Source organism: Ochotona princeps, chromosome 4 (assembly GCF_030435755.1).
Source record: "Ochotona princeps isolate mOchPri1 chromosome 4, mOchPri1.hap1, whole genome shotgun sequence".
Lineage (NCBI taxonomy): Eukaryota > Metazoa > Chordata > Mammalia > Lagomorpha > Ochotonidae > Ochotona > Ochotona princeps.
The window spans coordinates 14,977,354-15,000,993 of NC_080835.1; the positions used below are offsets into that span (position 1 = coordinate 14,977,354).

General features: G+C 44.5%; 1 protein-coding gene across 1 annotated transcript in view; it reads right to left on the reverse strand.

The window, feature by feature from the left end:
* The window catches only part of CSTPP1 (centriolar satellite-associated tubulin polyglutamylase complex regulator 1), a 204,622-nt gene that overhangs the window by 91,791 nt on the left and 89,191 nt on the right, over positions 1-23,640 (reverse strand). The window contains exon 3 of the mRNA XM_004585348.4: positions 22,917-23,047. Coding sequence (XP_004585405.1) covers positions 22,917-23,047 — 131 coding nt within the window. The remainder of the gene's footprint in view (positions 1-22,916; positions 23,048-23,640) is intronic.

Consider the following 23,640-nt stretch of genomic DNA (forward strand, 5'->3'; position numbering starts at 1 on the left):
TTACTGAAAACAGAAAGATGGAAGACTTAAGGAGGCATGCATATTGTTTGGAGAAAAGCTTTTGAAGGACATAAAAATGACAAAAGTAAGGGATTTGGGAACTAGTAAGCTGAAAAATGAAGACAGGAGACAGGAAACAGGAACTTGAGATTTAAGAAGATAGTATTGTCTTCATTAGGTTTCCGAAAGAAAATGAGGGTCTTAAAGTGCTGGTTAGTGCAGGTGTAGATTATCGGCTGGTGGAAACCATAGCCGTGAAGAGACCACATGGAGGGCTTTAAATTTTTCTTAAATTCACTTATTTATTTATTCAGTTGAAAGGTAGAGCAAGAGTGAAAGCAGGAGACATCTTTCTACTGGTGTACCCCTCGGATGCCCACACACCTAGGGGTGGGCCAGGCTGAGGCTGGGAGCCTAGAACACATTCTAGATTTTTCCCCAGGTATGGCAGCGATCCACTCCTTAAGCCCCCATCTGCTGATTTCCATGCTGTGTGTTCCATCCTGTGTCAGCAGGAAGCTGGATCCAAACGGAGCTGGACCAGGCATTCTGATATGGATACAGGCGTTTCAAGCAGTGCCTGAACCACTGGGCTTCCTGGGTTTAAATTTTTAAGAAGTTTAAAAACTAACAACTAATCTTTTTTTTCTTTTTTAAAGAATAAGTTATTTTTATTAGAAAGGCAGATTACAAAGAGAGAAGCAGAGACAGAAAAAGATTTTCCCTCTGTTGATTCACTCCCTAAATGGCTGCAATGGTCGGAGCTGAGCTCATCTGAAGCTAGCAGCCAGGAACTTCCTCCAGGTTTCCAAGGCTTTGGGCCATCCTCTCCTGCTTTCCCAGGCCACAAGTAAGGAGCTGGATGAGAAGTGAAGCAGCTAGGACACAAACTGGCACCCATATGGGATCCCAATGCAGGTAAAACAAAAATTTAGCTACTAGGCCACCGCACAGGGCCCACATCTAATCAATAATAATGCAAATTAAGACAGACACTCTATAGAAGCAAGTACTGTTAATTTTCAGATGACTGAGTTGTGAGGTTGAAGATCAGTGAAAACCAAGATCAAGGGAAAGTTTAGGCAACTATACAGGAAGTCAAACTGAAAGCTTTGAGCTTGAACGGTCTGCCTTTTCCTCTGTGATCACCTCATCCACCATCTCATTATATATTTCAGAAAAAAGTAACGAACGTATTGTATACTCAGACAGACACACTGTAATTCCCTGATTTCTAGAATGTAAGCACCACAGGAGCAAGGATTTTTGTTAAATCTTTGATTATCAGGCCCCAAACTCAATGAGAAAGAATTTCTGTGTCAATCACTGCTTTCTTTTTTTTTTTTTTTCTGATTTTTTTCCCAGCAAGCTTTATTAACTCATAACGACTGGCTGCATTTGGAGCACACAGGATCTCAGTACCAGAGAAGGGCAAAACAATGACGGGGCCGCCCAGAAAATAACCTTCATCGCCTCTGTCACACAGCAGCAAACCAACTGCTCTATGACCAAATAGCCAAATTCACTCAAGTTGTTACACATCTAATAAAAATAGAAAAAGAAAATACATTAAAAATCATAAATGTTGTTCTTCTAATTCCTCAAGTAATTTATTGGTAGTTATTATCTATGTTTGTATAAATATAAACATTTTAAGTGACCAAGACTAGTGCAGGTACAATTACGTAAGAAAGCTTTATAGAAAGCTACTTCATTTTGCATGGATAAGAATCAAAGTTCCAAAAACTTGGTCATGCCAATGCACCACAGAAAAACAAAAAAGCAAAAAAGAAACCAATCAGGAAAAAAAAAAAACTTAGCTAACAAAGTGCATTTCTTGTGGCCAATCACTGCTTTCTCACCTGCACTAATAAGATATAACTACAAGGGGTGGTGCGGTAGCCTAGTGGCTAAATTCCTCACCTTGCATGCGCCGCGATCCCATATGGACACCAGTTTGTGTCCTGGCTGCTCCACTTCCCATCCAGCTCCCTGCTTGTGGCTCAGCAAAGCAGCTGAGGACGGCCCAAGGCCTTGGGACTCCGCACCATATGGAAGACCAGGAAGAGAGGGTCTTGGCTCCTGGCTTTGGACTGGCTCAGCTTTGGCTATTGGGGTCACTTGGGGAGTGAATCATCAGATGAAAGATCTTTCTTTCTGCCTCCTTCTTTCTGTAAATCTAACCTTCCAATAAAAAGAAATAAAATCTTAAAAGAAAAAAGAAGATGAAACTACAGTGAATTCAGAGTGAAATCTGAAATATGGATAGTGGGGGAAGAATGGAAAACACCAATTTGACAAAACTTCAGATTCTCACGTTCATCCTTGACTTTCTCTCCCGCACCCAATCAGTCAAGCAGCAATGACAAGCCAGTTCCTTACATAGCTCTTTATTTTGATGGTCACCTCCTGTCCCACTTGCAATCATCTCCTAACTGTCATCTATCTTCAATATTGTCTGTCTTGCATTCTATTTTCCATATCTTCATTAGTGTGAAATCAACACACCAATGGATAAGCTTCTAACTTCAGGGACAAGCATAAGCTTTTTTTTAGGACACATAAAGTCCTTTGTAATCTGGTTAGTATATACTTAGGCACTTTTGCAGAACTGTCAAGAATACAGACTTTTTGGGGGGCAAAAACCAACATCAATTCCTGATAATCATTCCTTTCTTTTTCTTTTAAGATTTATTTATTTTATTACAAAGTCAGATATACAGAGAGGAGGAGAGACAGAGAGGAAGATCTTCCGTCCAATGATTCACTCCCCAAGTGGCTGCAACAGCTGGTGCTGCGCCAATCCAAAGCCAGGAGCCAGGAATTTCCTTCCGGGTCTCCCATGCAGGAGTAGGATCTCAAGGCTCTGGGCCGTCCTCGACTGCTTTCCCAGGCCACAAGCAGGCAGCTGGATGGGAAGTGGAGCTGCCAGGATTAGAACCAGCGCCCATATGGGATCCCAGCACATTCAAGGTGAGGACCTTCATCATTACGCTATCTCGCTGAGCCCCCTGATAAATATTCTTAGCATACCTTATCAGCAACACAAAAATGCAACAAAGAACAAGGCCACAGCTAATGTCAAACTGAATGAGGAAAAGCCGAAGCATTTCCTTTTTATACTTGGAGCTAGACAATACTCACTTTCACTACTTTTATTTAACACAGTACTGGAAGTTCTGGCTGGAACAATTACACGGAGAAAGAAAGGGGATCCAAATTGGAAAGGGGAAAGTCAAACTGACTGTTTTTAGATGATATAATCTTATATATAGAAAATTCCAGAGACTCTACCCAAAAACTATTAGAACTAATAAATTCAGCAAAATTGCAGGACCCAAAGTCAATCAAGAAAAATAAAATACCTACAAATAAATTTAACTTGAGGAGGTAAAAGTCTTTCATAGTGAAAATTACAAAACAGCAAGGAAAGAAACTTAAGGGACCAAAAAGAAATGGATTCCCAGCTGTAGCCAACAGCCTAGGTTGCCTTGTACCTGGGCAAGTGTTATACCAGTGCCAGAAAAGTAGCCAACAGATGGCGGGCATTCTGGGTTTAGTTCATGCCAACTCAGTGTTAACTAGACCAGTGTGCTAGCACAGTTGTCTCTTCTATTATTAATTATTAAAATCTGAGGGTAGGGGAGCAGAGCACCTGCTATGCCACTGAGGTCCACCTGACCCCCATCACCACCCTGCACAGAGGGGCTATGCATTATTAGGGGCTTCTGAGGACTTGACTGACATACATAAAATGATTTCTGGGAGCTTCCACGGACAGGGCTACTGAACCCACAGGTAATGGAGGGAGCTCAGACAGGATAGATCAGAAGGGAGAAATCCAGAAAGCCTCCCTGGGTCAGGTCAAAGCACCTGCTCACATGCAAAAGTGCCTGAATTGGGGGTGGATTGGCCTAGGCTAGGCCATAGCACCTGCCAGCACTCTTGAGAGCCATGTTTCGGGATGGGCCTGGTAGAAGTTCTTAGTGGTGGCCCCAGCTAGGCACCCACTAGCAAGTGTTGGGTCTGGAGGCAGACTACACCAGACGGGCCTGAAACACTTGCCGACACCTGCAAGAACCGAGGCTGGTAACAGGCCTGGTAGAGGATCTTTGGGGATACCCTGCTAGGATTCAGCACCTGCTAGTGCACATGACAGCTAGATCTGGAGATGGGCCAGGCTGGGCTAGGCTGTAGCACCCACTGGTGAGAGCTGGGACTGGGGACCAGTCTCCACAACAGACACCTAGTGCTATGGGCACACTAAGGTAGATAAGGACATCCAACAGCCGACAATCTTTCAGAACAAACCAGACCACTCAAAGTAACACATCTGAAATATTTTTCCCCATACTGGGGCCTCCCTGGGCACTGATACAGTGTGACAGGAAAGAACAACTCATTTTCCCTCCCCCGCCACCCAGCAGACACCCTGAAGACAAGGGAGGCAAAACTAAAACATTAATCTCACCCACTCTCCCCCAACCTCTGACCCTCTTCATCCTAATCAGAATTGGAGGCCCACATGGGTTTGTAACCTCCTCACTTTTGTAATAAATATTTGTTTTAACCTTTACAAATTTTATTTATTTAATTATTTATTTGTTTATTTATTATTTTTACATAGTTAATTAGGGTGATAGGGGTCAAGGGCTACAGGAAGGTGGGTGAGACCATTATTTACATATTCTCTTTTTTTCCCTTCCTATATCTGGGAGAAGGGGAGAGATAAGGGGAGATGCCACACCCAGCCTCCCAAATGCCTCTGTAACCTGGGATGGAGGACAGCCACCCAACACTAACCCAGGGTCCCCAATGTGGAGCATTTTCTGAGGGGACTGCTCAAGAGGTTTTGATAGTTCAACAGATCTGAATTACTGCCAATCTTGCCACTCCAAGCATGATGAAATCTCTCCAGAATCTACTGGTAGACATAATCTACCTTAGATTCTGTTTGCCCAGGTATTCACTGCAAACACTTGGCTGGGGTAGTTGATCAATTTGTTCTGTCCTCTATCCTCTGATATGGTACCAGGTATCCTCTGCAGACTCCAATGTACTGCTATATAATCCATGTGCACTTGGATATGCTGTCTATTGCTACATTAAGCCACTGAGGAGGCCCAGCTCTGACACATGCACTCCACGGTCAGAGCATGGAACCTGCAATTCTACCATGGCTGGGGTTCTGAGTCCAGCAATTCAGTTGGGGGATCCCCTAAGAAACTTCATCAGAGGTGATTCCAGACCTGATTCTTGTGTGTGCTTGTCAATATAGGGTCTGGCACAGTCCATCACCCCAATCAGCTTATGGACATGCTGGTAATTGCAATTGGCAATTGCTGGGTAAGTTCTGTCTCCAGCTCTGTCTTCTACACAAATCAATGGGTGTTGTAGCCCAGCCCAATCCTGCCCACCACACACTTGGTCCTCAAACAAACCAGTGGGAGCTGCAGCCTAGTTGAAGCAAACTGCAATAACCCCCACCAGGCTCGCCCCCTGCTCTGGTTCCCATGCTTGTCAGTATGTACAGCCAAACGGTCCAGTCTGTTCTACATCCTGTTCGGCTCTCATATACACCAATGGGCCCTGAAGCCTAGCTCAACCCAACCAGCCCCACTATCCAGTCCACTCACATACCAGCGGGTGCCACTCTCTGTCTAGCTATGCCTGCTCCAGTCCTCATTCTCATGCTCACCAGTGGGAGTGGCAACCCAAGAGGGAGGTGTCCACTGTTTCCCTGCTGGGCCCACTCCCACTGCAGGATCTTGCACTCTGCAAGTGCTTCTGCAGTTTAACTTGACAGAATTTGCCCCTCATGCCAGCATCTGCCAGCTGATGCTGTGGCAAAGCCCAATCTATCCACACCCACTCAGGCTTATGCATGCATCAGTAGGAACAGTCAACCCAGCCTGGCTTTCCCCTGATCCAGGTCACATGAGACTGACAGATGTTGTAGTCCTGCCCGGCCTGGTCTGCCCTCATCCCAGCTCTCACGCTCACCAGTGGGGGTGGTGGTCCGGCAGGAGAGCCCCATGTAGCACCCCTACCGGGTTTACCCTCTCCTCACCAGGCCTCACATGTGCTGTTTGGGTGCTAAGGTGCAGAATGGTATGGCCTGCCTCAACTTGACATTTGCCAGTGGGTGCTGGCATCCCAGCCCACCCGCAATCCCAGCTCATACTGGTAGGGACTACAGCCTAGCCCAGCCCAGCTGGTCCCCAGTCCCAGCCCTCATGTGTACTGGTTTGTGTTGCAGCCCAATCTAAACTGACCCACAATCCATTCTGGTGCTCAGATTTGCCAGTGGGTGATATGAACTGGCCCAGTCTGGTTCATCCCCATCCTGAGACAAATGTATGCCAGTGGGTACCATTACCTGGCCTGGTCTGGGCTGCTCTCTTGGTGCTTGTGCTCACCTGGAGGGACTGTATCCCAACAGAGGAATTCCCCAGCCTCCTCCACCAGAACCTCTCCCAATGCCAGATCTTACACCCATTGGTGGGTCCCTGGGCCAGCCTAACTTACTTCATTTCCTGTCCTAGCAGGAACAGACGCCTTTCCTGACTGGCCATTCCAGTTTTTACTGTTTTTACTGTTGGGTGTTACAGCCCAGTCTGATTCACACCCAGACACAGCTCACACAAGCCTCAGCAGGGGCAGAGACCTAGCGCAGCGCGTCCTACACCTACCCTGGTCCTCCAGAGCACCAGTGGGTGTTGGAGTTTAGCCCAGTCTGGCCTACTCCAGACCTAGTCCACACTTGTGCTGAGAGACACTGCAGCCATTTCCAGACCAGATAGAAGCCCCCACTATGGCCATTGCACTCAACAGCGGGAACCCCAACCCAGCCAAGGTGTTCCCAGCTTCCCAACCAGGCCTGTTCCCAGCCATAGATTGCGTGCATGCCAGTAGTTGCTCTGACTCAGCTTGGCATAGTCCCTGAACTGTCTTGGCCTTTGCTTTTGGATACTGCAGCCTGGCCTAATCCTGCCTGCCCCCAGTCCTAACTCTTGCTGGCAGGTGCTGGAACCTGGTCCTGCTCAATCTGCTCCCATCCTTGGCTCATGTGAATCAGCAGGTGTGACAGCCTAGACCAGCAAGACCTGGGCTCCAGCTTGATTTATGAACTTGCCAGTGAGCTAAAGTTTGCTCAGCCCTGCCCGGTCTGCCCCCTTCCAAAACCAACCCACACATTTGCCAGAAGTTGGAGCTACCTGGTTCAGCCTGCCCAACCCCAAGGCATGGACCATGTGCTTACCAGCAGAGTTAGGACCCAATAGGGGAGTTTCCCAGGTTCCCCCACTCAGCCCATTCCAAAACCCAGATCTCATGCATGCCAGTGGGTGCTAGGCCCTTGCCTGGCACAGCCTGCCTCTGCATCTTGGCCTTGTATGGGCTGGTGAATGTTGTGGCCTGGCCTGCCCCACACCCTGTTTTAGGATGTACATGCAGATGCTGCAGCCTAGACCTGCCCAGACTATTGTCAGTCCCTGTACCTGTAAGTGTTGGCAAGACGCCACGGTCACACCACCCCAACTCTTGAGCTACCCAGTGGGACTTGTACCTCCATATGATTTGGCCCACAAATCCCTCACAGAATCTACTCCTAGGTCTGGTTCTCTCATGTGCTAGTTAGTGTCATGGCCCTGCCTAATGTGACCTGTCCCTTGTTCCGACATTCAGTCAGGTACTGGGACCTTGCCATGCTAGACAAGTCCCTAGCCCTAGCTTTCATGTGGACTCGTGTGTGGTGGTCAACAATATTCCATATTAACAAGCCCTACTTAAGACTCCCATGTGGGATGATGCATCAGTCTGACCATACAGATCTTTCAGTCTCTTCCTTTCAAACCATCAGGTATCAGTCCCCTTGCTTATCTGCAAGTACAGTGGCCCTGTCCTTGGGAGTCCCTCAGGATTCATTCCTCACCTACACATACAGTGGCCTTATCCATGGATATCCCTAGGCAGTAATTCCACACCCCTCAAGACCCAAGAGCTCGTCACTGGGCGGCCAGTGGGCAAACCCCTGTGTCATTGGCCCTCTGGCCATCCGCAAGCCCAGGATCCTCACACCGCCTAGCAGCAATGGATGGGAAGCTAGGATCCCCAGCAGGAATCCTGGCCTGGCATGGATTCCCCCAGCTGCACCATGATCCCCCAATTGGCTGGGGGATCCAGACACCTGAGCCTCTGCCCAGACTTACCTGAACTCCACCCACCAACATGGTGGTGGTGGGACTGTAACAAATATTTTATAAAAAAAGCTGTGGCAGTTCTTCATAAGTCTGAAAATAAATCTATCATGTGATTCAGCCATCTTACTCCTTAGAATTTACCCAAAGGAAACGAAATCAGCATACAAAAGACTTATCTGTACTGCATATTTATTGTCACTCAATTCACAATAGCTAAGACACACAATCAACACAGACTTCCATCAACTGATGACTGGATAAAGAAAAAATATATATACAATATGGAATACTACTCAACTATACAAAAAAATCCTGTCTTTTGCAACAAAACGATAAAACTGGAAATCATTATATTTTGTGAAATAAGACAGTCCCCAAAAAAACATATTTTCTCTGATATCTGGACAAAAACACATGGTAGTGAAGCAGACATCTTGTGGTTTGCTTGTTATTGTTGTTTTAAAGATTTGTTTATTTATAATGGAAAGTCAGATATACAGAAAGGAAGCAAGACAGAGTGGAAGATCTTTTTGTCCGCTGGTTCACTCCCCAAGCAGCCACAATGGCCAGAGCTGAGCCAATCTGAAGCCAAGGGCCAGGAGCCACCTCTGGGTCTCCCATGTGGATGCAGGGTCCCTAGGCTTTGAGTCGTCCTCGACTGCTTTCCCAGGCCACAAGCAGGGAGCTGGATGGGAAGTGGAGCTGCCGCGATTAGAATCAGCGCCCATATGGGATCCCAGGCAAGGTGAGGACTTCAGGCACTAGGCTATTGTGCTAGGCCCAGATAATTGGTTTTAGTTCTTATTTATAAAACTCTTATGGACTTGTGGTCTTTCTACTTTTTACTTGTTGAATATTATGGTTAGTGGTGTACTAATCCTGTGATTACAGAGTGGATTGAAACAATAGGAAAAAAAAGGAGAAAGAGGGATTGAGAGATGGGAAGGGAAGGAATTGTGCCTATGAAATCTATTTTCTTTATATTGATAAAAACTTTTTGAAAAGAACAAAGCAGGAAACATACCATTTGACTTTTTAAAGTACTACTGCAGGAGTGTGGCAGAGGTGAAATGTCCCTTCTCAGTGTGCCTGGGGTCAAGTGCCAGCTCAGTTTCTGATTCCAGTTTCCTGCTAACATGCACCATGCTGAGACAGCAGTGACGACTGTAGTGCTTGGATTCCAGATCCAATGTGGCCACTGAGTTCTGGGCTCTTCATTTCAGCCTGGCCTAGCCCTGGTTGTCATGAGCATTTGAAAAATAAATTGATGGAAGAGATATCTTTGTTTCTTTCTATCTCTCTGCTTTTCAAATACAATGAAATAAATGCATGTTTAAAAACTGTTGGGGGTCAGTATTGTGGCATAGCATCTAAAGCTTCCACCTGCGATGCTGGCATCCTCCTATGTGAGGCCTGGTTTGTGTTCTGGCTGCTCCATTTTCAGTTCAGCTCCATGTTAATGGCCAAGAAAAGCAGCAGAAGATGGCCAAAGTGCTTGGCCATGTACCTGGAAGAAGCTCCTGGCTTCTGGATCCTAGTTTTGGCCTGATCCAGCCCCAACCGTTGCAATCATCTGGGAAGTGACTGTCTTTCCTTCTCTTTCTGCAACTCTTTCAAATAAATGAATAAACCTTTAAAAAAGAAAAACTGTTTAAAAATTTATTTCATCTTATATATAGTAATTTTTTTAAAAGAATTACTTATTTTACATAAAAGAGTTACAGAGAGAAAGAGGAAGAGAAAGAAAAAGATCCTCAACAGCCAAATAGCTCAATGGCCAATGATGGGCTGATCTGAAGCCAGAAACTAGGAGCTTCTTCCAGGTCTCCCACCTGGGCACAGGGGCCCAAGGACCATCTTTCACTGTTTTTCCTAGGCCATTAGCACATTAACAGGGAACTGGATCAGAAGTGGAACAGCTGGGACTAGAACTGGGGCCCCATATGGGATGCTGGCAACACAGATGGAAGATTAGCCTACTATGCCAAGGCACTAGCCCAATATATAATACTTTTTTTAAAAAAGAGAAATTTACTTATTTTTTATTTGCAACACCAGTATTACATAGAGTGAGCAGGACAAAGAGGTTGTACACTCCTCAAATGCCTGCAATGGCTGGAGCTGAGCAGATTCAAAGCCAGGAGCTGCAAGCTTCTTCTGGGTCTCTGACGTGGTCTAGGGACCCAAGGACTTGGGCCATCCTCTGCTGCTTTCCTAGGTCCTAAGTAAGGAGCTTGATTGAAATTGGAGCAGCTGTAATTAGAACCGGCACCTATATGGGAATGCTGCTGCTACAGGTAGAGGATTAGCCTTAAACCAACATGCCAGCTCCCATATATAATTTTTTAAAAAAGATTTTTAAAAATTTTTTTAAAAGGCAGAGTTACACAGACAGAAGAGACAGAGAGAGGTCTTCCATCTGTTGGTTCACTCCCAAGATGATTGGCATGGCTGGAGCTGAGCAGATCCAAAGCCAGGAGCTGGGAGCTTTTTCCAGGTCTCCCAGGTGGGTGCAGGGGCCCAAGGACTGAAGCCATCCTCTGCTGTTTTCCCAGGCCGTTAGTTTGGGCACATGAACCAGCACCCTTGTGGGATGCCAGCCCCACAGGTGGATTAATTTTCTATACCACAGTGCCGGCCCTATATATATATATATATATATGTAATAATTTAATCAGAATGATATTGGCATAAAAAACAGACAAATAAACCACTGAAACAGAATAGAGGTCCTAGAAATAAACCAAAAATCCATAGCAAACTGATCTTTGACAAAGATGGTAAGAACACTACAAAAAAGTACATTGGAAAAGGTACATTCTTCCAATAAATGTTGTGAGAAAAATACGATACCCACAAAAAATGAAACTTGAACTCTCCTCCACCTCTCATCTCTCAACATGTACAAAAATCTACTCAAAATAGGTTAAAAAAAAAAACCCAAAACCTGAAACTGTGAAACTGCTAGAAGAAAACATGGGGAACATGCTTCAGGACTTGGAATGTGTAATGGCTTTTTGGATCAGGCCCTAAAAGCACAGGAAACAAAACAGACTAATGCAATTTTATCGAACTAAAGAAGGCTATGCACAGCAAAGGAAACAACATCAACAGACCGAAGAGGCGATCTACAGAATGGAAGGAAGTACTTGCAAATTATACATTTGACAAGGGATCAGAATATATAAGGAATTCAATTCCTTAACAACAGCAAGAACCTCACAAACAGCCCAATTTAAAACCGGGCAGTAGATCCCAACAGACACTTCTCAAAGGAAAACACACAAATGGCCCAGCCTCAGCTGTTGTGAACATTTGGGAGAGTGAATGAACAGATACAAGACATCTCTCTCTCTTACTCCCTCTCTTTGTCTCACGTTGTCATTCTGCTTTTTAAATAAACATAAATAATCTTTAAAGTCGATTTTGACTATTTTCCCTATAAAGAAACATTAAGAAGAGGGCATTTGGTACAGCACCTTAAGTCACTGCTTGGGATGCCAGCAACCCACATCGGAGTGCCTAGTTGAAGTCCTAGCTGCTCTGCTTCTGACCCAGCTTTCTGCAATGCTGGAGAAAGCAACGGTGGCTCAACTCATGAGTTCCAACCAACCCTGGAAACCCCAGATAGAGTTCTTGGCTCCTGGCTTCAGTCAGAGAGAGAACTAGCAGGTGGAAGACTCCTGTCTCTCCATCTTTCAATTGAAAAATCAAAATAAATAAAATTTAAGAAAAAGAAATGTTAAATCTTTGAGGACATAGATGTGTTTACTCTGATCTGAATACCACACAATGCATACATGCGCCGAATCACTACAAGGTATCCCAAAAATGTGTATAATTTTCATGTGTATATTAAAAATTCAAATTATTAAAACAAACAAATGGATTTCTGTGAAGACTTGGTTGAACATGAACTATACTATCTATAAACTCTGTGACCCTGTACAAATTCCTTAGTTTCCTAATTTTCAGTTTTTCTTTTTTTTTCAGGATTTATTTATTTTTACTTGTAAGTGAGAATTATACAGAGAGAGGGCTGAGGGAGAGACAGAAATCTTTCATCCATCGGTTCATTCTCCAAATGGCTGCCACCGCCAGCTGGGCCAGATCAAATCCTGGAACCAGAAGCTTCTTCCAGGTCTCCCATGAGGGTGCATGGGCCCAAGCACTTGGGCCATCCTCTGCTGCTTCCCAGGCCATTAGCAGGGAGCTAGACTGGAAGTAGAGCAGCTTGGAATTGAACCGGTGCTCATAGCCTCACAGGCTGAGGACTAGCCTGTATACTACTGTGCTGGCCTCAATTCTCTGATTCTTAGTTTTTCTTAACATACAAAGCTGGGTAAAAATGACTCCAACTCATATACATGTATGGATTGAGCTAACTTGCAAGGTAGACATTTGGCCTAGTGGTTAAGGTCTGCTTCTGATGCCTGTATCTTGTATGTGTGTCTTGGTTTGAGCACCAACTCTGTTCCAGGTTATAACTCTACTAATGCCCACCTTGGGAAGTAAGCAACAGGTAAATGGTTGGACCCCTTTCTTCCACATGGCAACCCTAGGTTGAATTCCTAGCTCCTGGCTTCAGCCTGGCCCATCCCAGCGGTTGCCAGGGGTTTGGGCAGGGAATCAGCAGATAGCAGCTCCCTGGCTGTCCCTGTTGCTTCTCAAGTAAATAAAGAAAAAATTTTAAAAATTGAAGAACACATGTAATGTATTTTGTTCAGTGATGAGCACAGAATAAACATTCAACATTACTTCCTTGATGTTGATAGCTTTTGCTTTTTATGTGTTATTCAAAAGCACAGTGGACTTCTTAGAATTTTCCAAAGGCAGCATATTTTTTCATATCTTCATGCTTTTTCCCAAATCCTTTCTTTTTAGAATACATTCCTTATACACCTGACAGTTTTCTACTTCTCTGGGTTCTTTGTTGTCATAACCTTTCCCTACCTTTTTCTTTTTTTTTTTTTTAAAGATTTATTTTTATTTGAAAGGCAGATTTATATAAAGAGAAGGAGAGATGGAGACAGACTGATCTTCCATCCACTGATTCACTTCCCAAATGGCTGCAATGGATGGAGCTGAGCTGATCTAAAGCTTGGATCCAGGAGCTTCTTCCAAGGTCTCCCACATGGGTGCAGAACCCCAAGGACTTGGTCTATCTTTTGCTGCTTTTCCAGGCACATTAGCAGGGAGCTGGATGGGAAGCAGAGAAACTGGGATTCGAACCATTGCCATACGGAAATGTCAGCACCCCAGGTAGATGCTTAACGTGCTCTGCCAAAGTACTAATCTATCCTTGTTTCTTCAGAAAGAACTATTTCCTCCCTTTATTATGAATTACTAAATCCTAATCAGTACTGTTTTTTTTTTCCTTAGAATGTGAGCTTCTTGAGAGCACATATTGTTGCTTGCTCATTTCTATTTCCAGCATCTTAGACAGGGTCACTAGAGAACATATTGAAACGATAATGTGTTCTGTAGCTAGGTTTTCCAGCTTTTGCTGGCATTGCTTTTTCATTTATAGGTGTGTGACCTACAGCCAGTTATTTAGCTTTCAAAATTTCAATTTTAATTTTTTTGTGCCATAGAGATATCCACCTTAAAAGTAAGATTATTACAAAGAAAAATGATACAACCTATACAGAAACACCTAATTTTTAATTGCTGCTATAATTATTTTTAGTGCAGATGTTACAATCTTGAGTTTTCTCCCAGTTGTAGGTTATATTTTTCTGTGTTTAAAGTCTGCCATTTTTAGTCGGGTGCCAGACGCTGAATTTCATGTTGCCAAGTGCTAGATTTTTTTGAACTGCTTTAAGGAATACTCAATTTGTTCTGGTACACAGATATATCTTGACTTACTGAGGACTTATGTCTCAATAAACCCATCAAAAGTTGAAAATGTTGTTAAGATAAAAATGTATTTGGACCCAACACAATGACTTGACTGGCTAATCCTCACAAACACTGGCATCTCATATGAGTACTGCTTCAGTTCCCAGCTGCCTGCTTCCCAACCAGCTCCCTGTTTGTGGCCTAGAAAAGCAGTAGAAGGTGGCCCAAAGACTTGGGACCCTACACCTGTGTGGGAGACCTGGAAGAGACTGCTGGCTCCTGGCTCCATTCTGGTCGTTGGAGCTACTTGGAGAGTGAACCAGTGGATGGAAGCTCTTTCTCTCTGTCTCTCCTCTCTGTAGATCTGCCTTCCCAATAAAAATAAAAATAAAAATTTTATTTGTTTGTTTAATTGGGAAGGCAGATCTGCTTGCAGGCTTTTTGCCAATTCCCCTGGAATGTTGCTTAGAAATTGTTGCTCAGGTCACAGGGTCACCACTGCCTGTTGGCCAACAAGTGAAGACAATAGTTTTGAGTGATCTGCCTGAATTTTCTGTTGTTTGTGGTAAGCAAACAATTCCCTTAGTAAGCCCTTCTTTGCCGGTAGAAGATAGACTTTCCACTCTTTTATTAAATAAAGTGTGTGTGTGTGTGTTCGCGCACACACGTGTGTGTGTGCACACTCGCTGGTAAAAGCAAAAAAGCCAAAACTAAATTCTAGTCGAAAGTAAACTGGGCCCGGCACGGTGGCCTAGCAGCTAAAGTCCTCGCCTTGAATGCCCCGGGATCCCATGTGGGCGCCGGTTCTAGTCCCGGCAGCTCCACTTCCCATCCAGTTCCCTGCTTGTGGCCTGAGAAAGCAGTTGAGGACGGCCCAAAGCTTTGGGACCCTGCACCCACGTGGGAGACCCGGAAGAAGTTCCTGGTTCCTGGCTTCGGTTTGGCGCACCACCAGCCGTTGTGCTCACTTGGGGAGTGAACCATCAGATGGAAGATCTTCCTCTCTGTCTCTCCTCCTCTCTGTATATTCGCCTTTCCAATAAAAATAAATAAATCTTTAAAAAAAATTTTTTTTAAAAGAAAGTAAACTGGATATAAGCTCTTTTAAGCAGTGTCCCTAAGTAGAAGGAAAGATTTACTTATACGGAATTTCAATCTTTGGCAGAATAGGAAAATTCAGAATAACCTTTCTACATTGAAAACATTGCCAAAGTGAAAAGCTGAATTTTCAAGGCATATGTTTTAATAGATCTTCTTGCTTCCAAGAGTCTAAAATTGCCTGAATGGCAAGAGGTTGAATACAGTCTTCACAAGATTGTCTGAAATTCAGATGTAGGGAAAATCAGCATCATTTAGTACTCAATCATGCAGAAATGACACTGCAACCCTGTACTTTCTACAAACTAGAATAAAACACTTCTTGCCAGCGGGGATGAAGTCCTTAGTCTCCACAGGTGGCTTCAGTTTTAGATCTGTTTTGCTGGAACTCTGTTGCTCTTTTGCTATCTCCCAGCAGAGTTACTTTCCTCTTGATAATGCTAAACTATGTACATGATGTTCTAAGGCAATTATATGAAGAACAGTTAGCAACAGCTCCACTGGGTACGTACTTGGCATTCTAATGGGAAAAAAAAAATCAGGGCTTAATAAATCCTTTCCTTTCCAACCTTGCCTCCAAGAGTTTCCACTCATTCTGGATTAAAACTGGGGACTGACACATTCTGGGACTGAAAGATGTTATAAAGTTTCCTGAAAAAAAACAAAACCCTGGGAATACATTAGAATTATGTAAGCAAAGACTTTAGGATCACCTAGACATCAATGTCGCACTTGATCTTGGGGAAACCCAAGGCTGTGTGGTGAGGAGCTGGCCTGGGCTCCGGGTCTTGGATGGGGCACAGGAGAGTCCGGAGGAACTTGGAGCTGCTTTCGCTTAGCAGCTGGATGAATCATTGGCAGCTGCTCTTCGAAAGATAAAGAAACCCACATCTGCTTAGAGTCCAAATGCTATGTTATGATTCCCTAGTGATAGTAAATAAATTCTTGAAGAGGCCCCACTTCTAAATCAGGAAAAAAAAAAAACAACCTATCTGAAGACTGTTTTCCATAGTTATCTCCATATGCTATCTCACAGAAAATGGCTTGGGCTGTATATACCATTCTTCAATATAACATGTATTCAGTAAGTATTTTCTAAGAAACTAGAAAGGGATTTGAAAAGAAGGGCTCCAAGCAAATAGCACAAACATCACCTATACACTTATATTCCCCGGTTTTGTTTATGTAGAGATCAAGGGGGATGGCTTTTCTCAGTTAGTTCACTTAAAACAGAGTCACAGAGTCCATATTGGTTTTCATGTACCAGTACAGCGTTCTGTAAAGTCAACAACAGTGTTCCCAGGGCAGTAAGCACTTACATAACAGGGTAACAGAGATGGATGGTCCACGCAATTACATGCCAAAGAAGCAGTGACAGTCCATACGCAGGTCAGGAAACCTGTGTTCTCTTGACAGTTTTGCTACCAACCCTCTGGACAGAACTTGTGTAAATTACACAATTTCATTACTTATAAAATGGGCACAATAATATCTACCATGCCTATTTTTTAGGACAGTGTAAGATACTGGGCAGAAGGAATTTTTGAAAAAAACTTTCAGTAGCTGTCTATGACAAAGGAGAGTAGCCATGATGAGGGCACATTGAGTGAAGTGTACAGCGCCAGCTCACTTACTGTCAACTCAGTGCCAGGCACAGGCATGTGACAAATCTACCAGGAATATCTGTTAACTGCAGAATGCAGGCCATCCTCTTCAAAGAAGGCTCACTAGAGCAACTGTCTCAAAGATGGTCAATATTCATTTGGAAAAACACAGAATATGACGGTGGGAATAAGAACAGGCCCTTGAAAACACATATGAAAAAAATTTCGATGTCGAGATCCTAAATCTGAACATTTTGAAGCAATTTAATCTATTTTAATACTCAGAATGTAATAATACACTGTAAAACATTTTTTTTGAAGAGGCAGACATGTAGATATCTTCTAGTTGTTGATTAACTCTCAAAAGCCCGGTAACAAAACAAGTGAACCAGGCTGTAGCCACAAGCCAGTACCTCAATCTGGGTCTCTCACTTGGGTGACAGGGACCCAAGGCCTTGAGCCATCATTTCTGCCTTCGAGGGTATGTGTTAGAAGGAAGCTGGAATAGGAAGTAGAGCTGGGATTTCATCCAGCACTCTGACAGGCACTGCAGGTGTCCCAAGCAACATGTTCCTGACCAGCACACCTGCCTCTCTAGGACTACTTTTTTTTTTTTTAAGAAAGCTCCCTCGGGAGGTGCTTTCACCCTTTGCCTCACCAACAAAGTTTCCATAAAGGCCAATTAAAATCTGTCCTTCCTACTATTGTCTTTGGGGTATAATCACGAGATGTCAAATCAATAGCATTCAAAAGCAAAAATGACTTGCATTTTCTAGTGTACATGATTCTTTTCTTGAGGATTTTTAAAAGTGCTCAAGGAAGAGAGAGAGAGAGAGAGAGAGAAAAGCCAAAGACAGACTGATAGACAAAGAGAGCCCCTAACTGCTGGTCCACCTCACAGATGCCCAGAATGGCTGGGTCTGGAGCCAGGACGTGGATGGTAGGAACCAGCCACCTGAACCATCCCTGCGGCCTCCCAGGGTCTGTATCAGCACGAGAGTGAAATTCGGAGCAGAAGGCAGGCACGAAGTCAGTCCAACACGGGACATGGGCATTCCAAGGGTGTCTCCTACGGCAAGCTAGAGACTACCCCAGATCTGATACTTTTTAATGAAAACAAACGATCAAATTCGTCCAAGATTTTCTTTCTTTCTTTTTTTTTTAAAGAGGCTTTCTGTTCATTTTTTGAAAGGGACGGAGAGAGAGCAAAAAGGAGATGGAGACATGGAGAGATGGAAAGAAGAGAAGGAGAGGGAGAGAGGGAGGAACAGAAGGAGGGAGAGAGAAAGAGAAAGAGACACACAGGGAGATCTACACAGAAAGACAAACGCAGATCTCCCATTGTTGATTTACTCCACAAATGTCCACAAGAACTGGGGCTAGGCCAGACCACAGAAGGGAGCTTGGAACTCAATCTGGGTTTCCAATGTGGGTGGCAGGAACCCAAGAACTTGAGTCATTACCTGTTGCCTCCCAAGATACGCATTAGAAGAAGCCAGGATCAAAAGTAGACCTAGGGGGCCCAGTGCAGTAGCCTAGTGGCTAAAGTCCTTGGCTTGCACACTTGGGATCCCATAGGGGTGCCAGTTCTAATCCTGGCAGCCCCGCTACCCATCCGGCTCCCTGCTTGTGGCCTGGGAAAGTAGCCGAGGATGGCCCAAAGCCTTGGGACCCTGCACCCATGTGGGAGACCCGTAAGAAGCTTCTGGCTCCTGGCTTCGGATCAGCACAGCTCCAGCTGTTGTGGCTGCTTGGGGAGTAAATCAACAGACAGAAGATCTTCTTTGTCTCTCCTCCTCTCCGTATATCGTACTTTGCAATAAACATAAAATAAATTAATTTGAAAAAAAGTAGAGGGGGCCCAGCACGATAGCGTAATGGATAAAGTCCTCACCTTGCACATGCCAGGATCCCATATGGTCTCCAATTCTAATCCCAGTGGCCCTGCTTCCCATCCAGCTCCCTGTTTGTGGCCTGGGAAAGCAGTTGAGGACTGTGCCAAGTCATTGGAACCCTGCACCTGCGTGGGAGACCAGGAAGAGCTCCTGGCTCCTGGCTTTGGATTGGCTCAGCTCCAGCCGTTGTGCTCACTTAGGGAGTGAACCATCAGATGGAAGATCTTCCTGTCTCTCCTCCTCTCTGTATATCCGCCTTTCCAATTAAAACAAATAAATCTTAAAAAAAAAAATAGGAGCGGTAGAACTAGAACTCTGGCCTTCCAAAATGGGATGTGGCCATTCCAACTGACTTCATGGCTGCTGTGCCAAAAGCCTGCCCTGGCACAGATTTTTAAAATCCTGGGCCCAGCACAGTGGCCTAGTGGCTAAGGTCCTCACCTTGGATATGCCGGAATCCAGTATGGGCGCCGGTTCTAATCCTAGCAACCCTGCTTCCCATCCAGCTCCCTGCTTGAGGCCTGGGAAAGCAGTTGAGGACGGCCCAAGGCCTTGGGATCCTGCACCCACGTGGGAGATCTGGGGGAGGTTCCTGGTTCCTAGCTTCAGATTGGTGCAGCACTAGCCATTGTGGTCACTTGGGGAGTGAATCATCGGATGGAAGATCTTCCTCTCTGTCTCCCCTCCTCTCTGTATATCTGACTTTCCAATAAAAATAAATAAATCTTTTAAAAAAAATATAAAAATCCTGTTCTAATGAGTTTAAAGGAACAAAACACTTTATTATTTTAAAAAAAACCTAATAATTATTTGAGCCTTTGGTCAGTCTTTGCAGAAATTAATTAATTTATTATTGGAAAAGCAGATTTACAGAGAGGAGAGACAAAGATTTTTCATCCACTGGTTCATTCCCCAAGAGGACACAACAGCCAGAGCTGAGCCAATCTGAAGTCAGGAGTCAGGAGCCTCTTCCAGGTCTCCTACATGGGTGCAGGCTCCCAAGATATGGGGCATCCTCTATAGCTTTGCCAGACCACAAGCAGGGAGTTGAATGGGAAGTGGAGCCGCTGGGATATGAACTGGCATCCATATAGGATCCTGACATATACAAGGTGAGGACTTAACCACTAGGCTACTGCAGCAAGCTCTGATGAGTCATAACCTTTTGCTGGTAGGTCTTGCCTCTGTGCTGATGGCTGCTGGCTTGATGGTGATGGTGCCTGCTTAAAGCTGGCATGCCTGTGGCCATCTAAATTTCTAAATACATTACAAAAAGGTTTGCTGTTTTGATTCTTTCTATCATGGGCAATTTCTCTGTAGCTTGTGGTAACTTCTTGATAACATTTTATTCACAGCAGAACTTCCAAAACTGGAGTCAGTCTTTTTAAAGTTGGCCACCACTTTATCCATTAAATTAATGTATTATTCCAAATCCTTTATTGTTGCCTCACAGGTTCTTCACAGAGGATAAATTCCATCTCAAGGAACCACTATCATGGCTTATCCATAAGAAGCCACTCCTATGCGCTGGAGGTGCACCTTGAGACTGTGGCTATTCAGTGTTGCATTTCAGCCTCCGTCTCTACTGTTAGGCCTCCTGCTATTATTCCCACCACATTTGCAGCTCTTTCCTTCCCTAAAATCTTGAACCCCTCAAAGTCATCCATGAGGGTTGGAATCTGCTACTGTTGGCATTTTTGATCTCCTTCCAGGAGTCACAGATATTCTTAAGGGCATCTAGAATGGTGACTCCTTTCCTGAAGGTTTCCAATATACATTACCCAGATCCATTCAGGAGCATTGCTAGTCATGGCAGCTGGGGCTTTGCAGAACGTACTTAAACAGTGAAACTTGAAAGTCAAAATGATTCCTCCATCCATGGGCTATAGAATGGATGGCATGTTAGCAGGCAAGAAAATCATACAAATCTTGTGGATCTCCTGGAGGGCTCTTAGGTGAGCAGGTGTACTGTCAACAAGCATTAAGACGATGAAGGAAATTTTTTTCACAGAGCAGCAGGTCTCAACTGTAAGCTTAACATATTCAGTAAGCCATGTTGTAAGCAGATGTGCTGTCACCGGGCTTTGTTATTCCATTTACAGAGCACAGACAGCAGATTCAGTGCAATTCTCAGAGGCCCTCACAGAATTGGGATGGTAAATGAACATCGGCTTAGCTTTGCATTAGCCCCTAGAAAGAGAGCCATGGTCTGTCCTTGGAAGTCAGGGATCGACTTCTGTCTTGCTATCAAAGTCTTAGGGGGTATCTTCCTGCAGGCCGGGCCTGTTTTGTGTGCACTGATAATCTGTTACACAGTGTTGGATCTTCTAGGTCACTTGCTGTATATTCTGCAGCAACACTTGTAATGGTTCATTACAGCAACATAAACTGTTTCTTACTGTGTTAAGACTTGTCTTCTGCAGCCTTCCCCACCTCTCTCAGCCTATGTGAACTTGAAGAGTTTTAGAGCCTTGCTACAGAGTAGGCTTTGGCTCAAGCGAATGTTATGAATGGTTTATCTTCCATACAGATCAAAACAAGGCTATTTTCCATTTTTATTGTTGTTGCTCACTGAAGTGGCACTTTCAATGTCCTTCAAGAACTTTTCTTTTGCATTCACAGCTAGGTTAACTTGTCTTGTGCAAGAAGCCCGATTTCAGATCTAAGCTTTCCACTTTCCTTCCTCAAGAATCTAATCATTTTCAGCTTTTGATTTCAAATGAGATATATTCTACTATTCTTTTTATTCAAACACTTCCAATCACTGCATAGTTACTCACAGGCCTGATTTCAATATTGCTGTTTCTCAGGAAATAGGGAGACCCAAGGAGAAGGACAACAGTGCCAACAGTGATCGGTGGAACAGTCAGGACACAGTCACATTTATTCAGCTTGCTGTTTTGTTTTTTTTTTTTTTTTAAAGATTTTATTATTACTGAAAAGCCGGATATACAGAGAGGAGGAGAGACAGAGAGGAAGATCTTCCATCCGATGTTTCACTCCCCAAGTGAGCCGCAACGGGCCGGTACGCGCCAAACCGATGCCGGGACCAGGAACCTCTTCCAGGTCTCCCACGCGGGTGCAGGGTCCCAAAGCATTGGGCCGTCCTCAACTGCTTTCCCAGGCCACAAGCAGGGAGCTGGATGGGAAGTGGAGCTGCCGGGATTAGAACCGGCGCCCATATGGGATCCCGGGGCTTTCAAGGCGAGGACTTTAGCCGCTAGACCACGCCGCCGGGCCCAATTCAGCTTGCTGTTTTAACGTGGGCACCCCAAAACCAAAACAACTATAACAGTAACACCAACGATCATTCAGCACATGTCACAACAGATATAATAATCATGAAAAGCTTGAAATATTGTGAGAATCACAATACAAAGATATCAGATAAGTATATACTTGGGAAAATGGTTTTCATAAACATGTTCAACACATGTCTGCCACAAACCTCTAATTTGTAAAAATAAGTAATCATGAAACATAACAAAATGCAATAAAATGAGGTAGGCTATATGCACATTATTCCTTGTATGTATTGTATGGTACTTTTTTGTTTTTCTTTTTAGAGATTATTTATTTGAAGGCCAGTGTAATAGAGAGAGAGGGAGAGATACAGAAAAATCTCCTATCTGCTGGTTCTCTTCTTGGCTGATCATAATGGCCTGGGCTTAGCCAGGCTGAAGCCAAGAGCCCGCAACTCCATCCACGTATTGCACATGGATGGCAGAGGCCCAAGCACTTGGGCCACCTGCGGCTGCTTTCCAGGTGCATTAGCAGGGAGCTTGAACAGAAACGGAACATGTGGGGCTCAAACTAGTGCCCAGAGGAGATGCTGGCATTGCAGGTGGCAGCTAAAATCACTGCACCCCAAGGTCAGTTCCAACTGCATGGTATATTAGTATTTGCTCTGGAGCCAGATGGCTGGGGTATAAATGTGGGCCCACCCTTTACTATGTAACTTTCCCAAGTCACTTCACCCATCTGATCTTCAATCTCACCAGTTGCAAGATGAGGGGCGTGGTATCTACAAAGAGCTGCTGTGAAGATTAAATGAGTAAGGACATGCCAAGTGCTCAGAGCTACACTTGCTCTAACAGTAGCAGTAGTGACGCAGGCCCAGGGCAGGTACCTCTTCAAAAGCAAGGCATCCTCAAAGCCTTGAAAGCTTTAAATGGTATTTATAGAGACAAAACAAAGGCACTTTAAAAGAAGGAAAAAAAAAAAAAAGAAGGAAGGAACTTTAAGAAACCAAACATGAGGACTTGGGACAGACTTACCACCGTTTTTGCCCACGGTTCGGAAGCATCGCCAGAAGGCCCGCAGAAATGATGCCCGGTTGTGGGGGGTGGCCTGGACGAAGCTGAATTCCCGGAAGAGGATGTGAGTTCCCTGGCATACGCTGTTAAAACTACAAAGAGAAAAAAACCAAGAAACCATCACTGGAAAGAATCCAAGAGGAAGAAATGAAAACGAACAATTCAATACCAGATAGAAACACGGCCAAAGAGAGGGAAAAGCTTTTTTTGTTTTTCATCCCCTCACACCTCTGATCTGCAGGTTGGATGAGGTTCAGTTCTACATAATCATGTCTCTCTGGCAGTCCCTGGAGTCCTTTGAGTGTCTTCCCCTCCCACTGAAGAAGGTGTAGGCAGTCACCGGGCATCACCTCCCTAGGGAATCTTTCAGTCTCTAACTGGATGTTACTGGCACTCCGAATCAGCTCCTAAATCCTACGTTTGGAATTATGCTTCCATAGAATATTCTTTCTCTGTTGTCCCTGACCTCTACCAGCTGCTGTGAGGAAGGCTGGGCTCCGGGAGACATCGCTGGTTGTCTATTCCAGGTCAGAGTGTGGGTGCTGGACACGTCCCCTGATAACTATCCCAGAGACAAAGTCCCTGTGCCAAAGAATGGAAGAGCTTTTGAACAGAATACTAATGTCAAATAAGAAGAACAAGGGTAGAGGTGGCCCTTAAGTGAGACTATGAAGGAAAGCTCCTG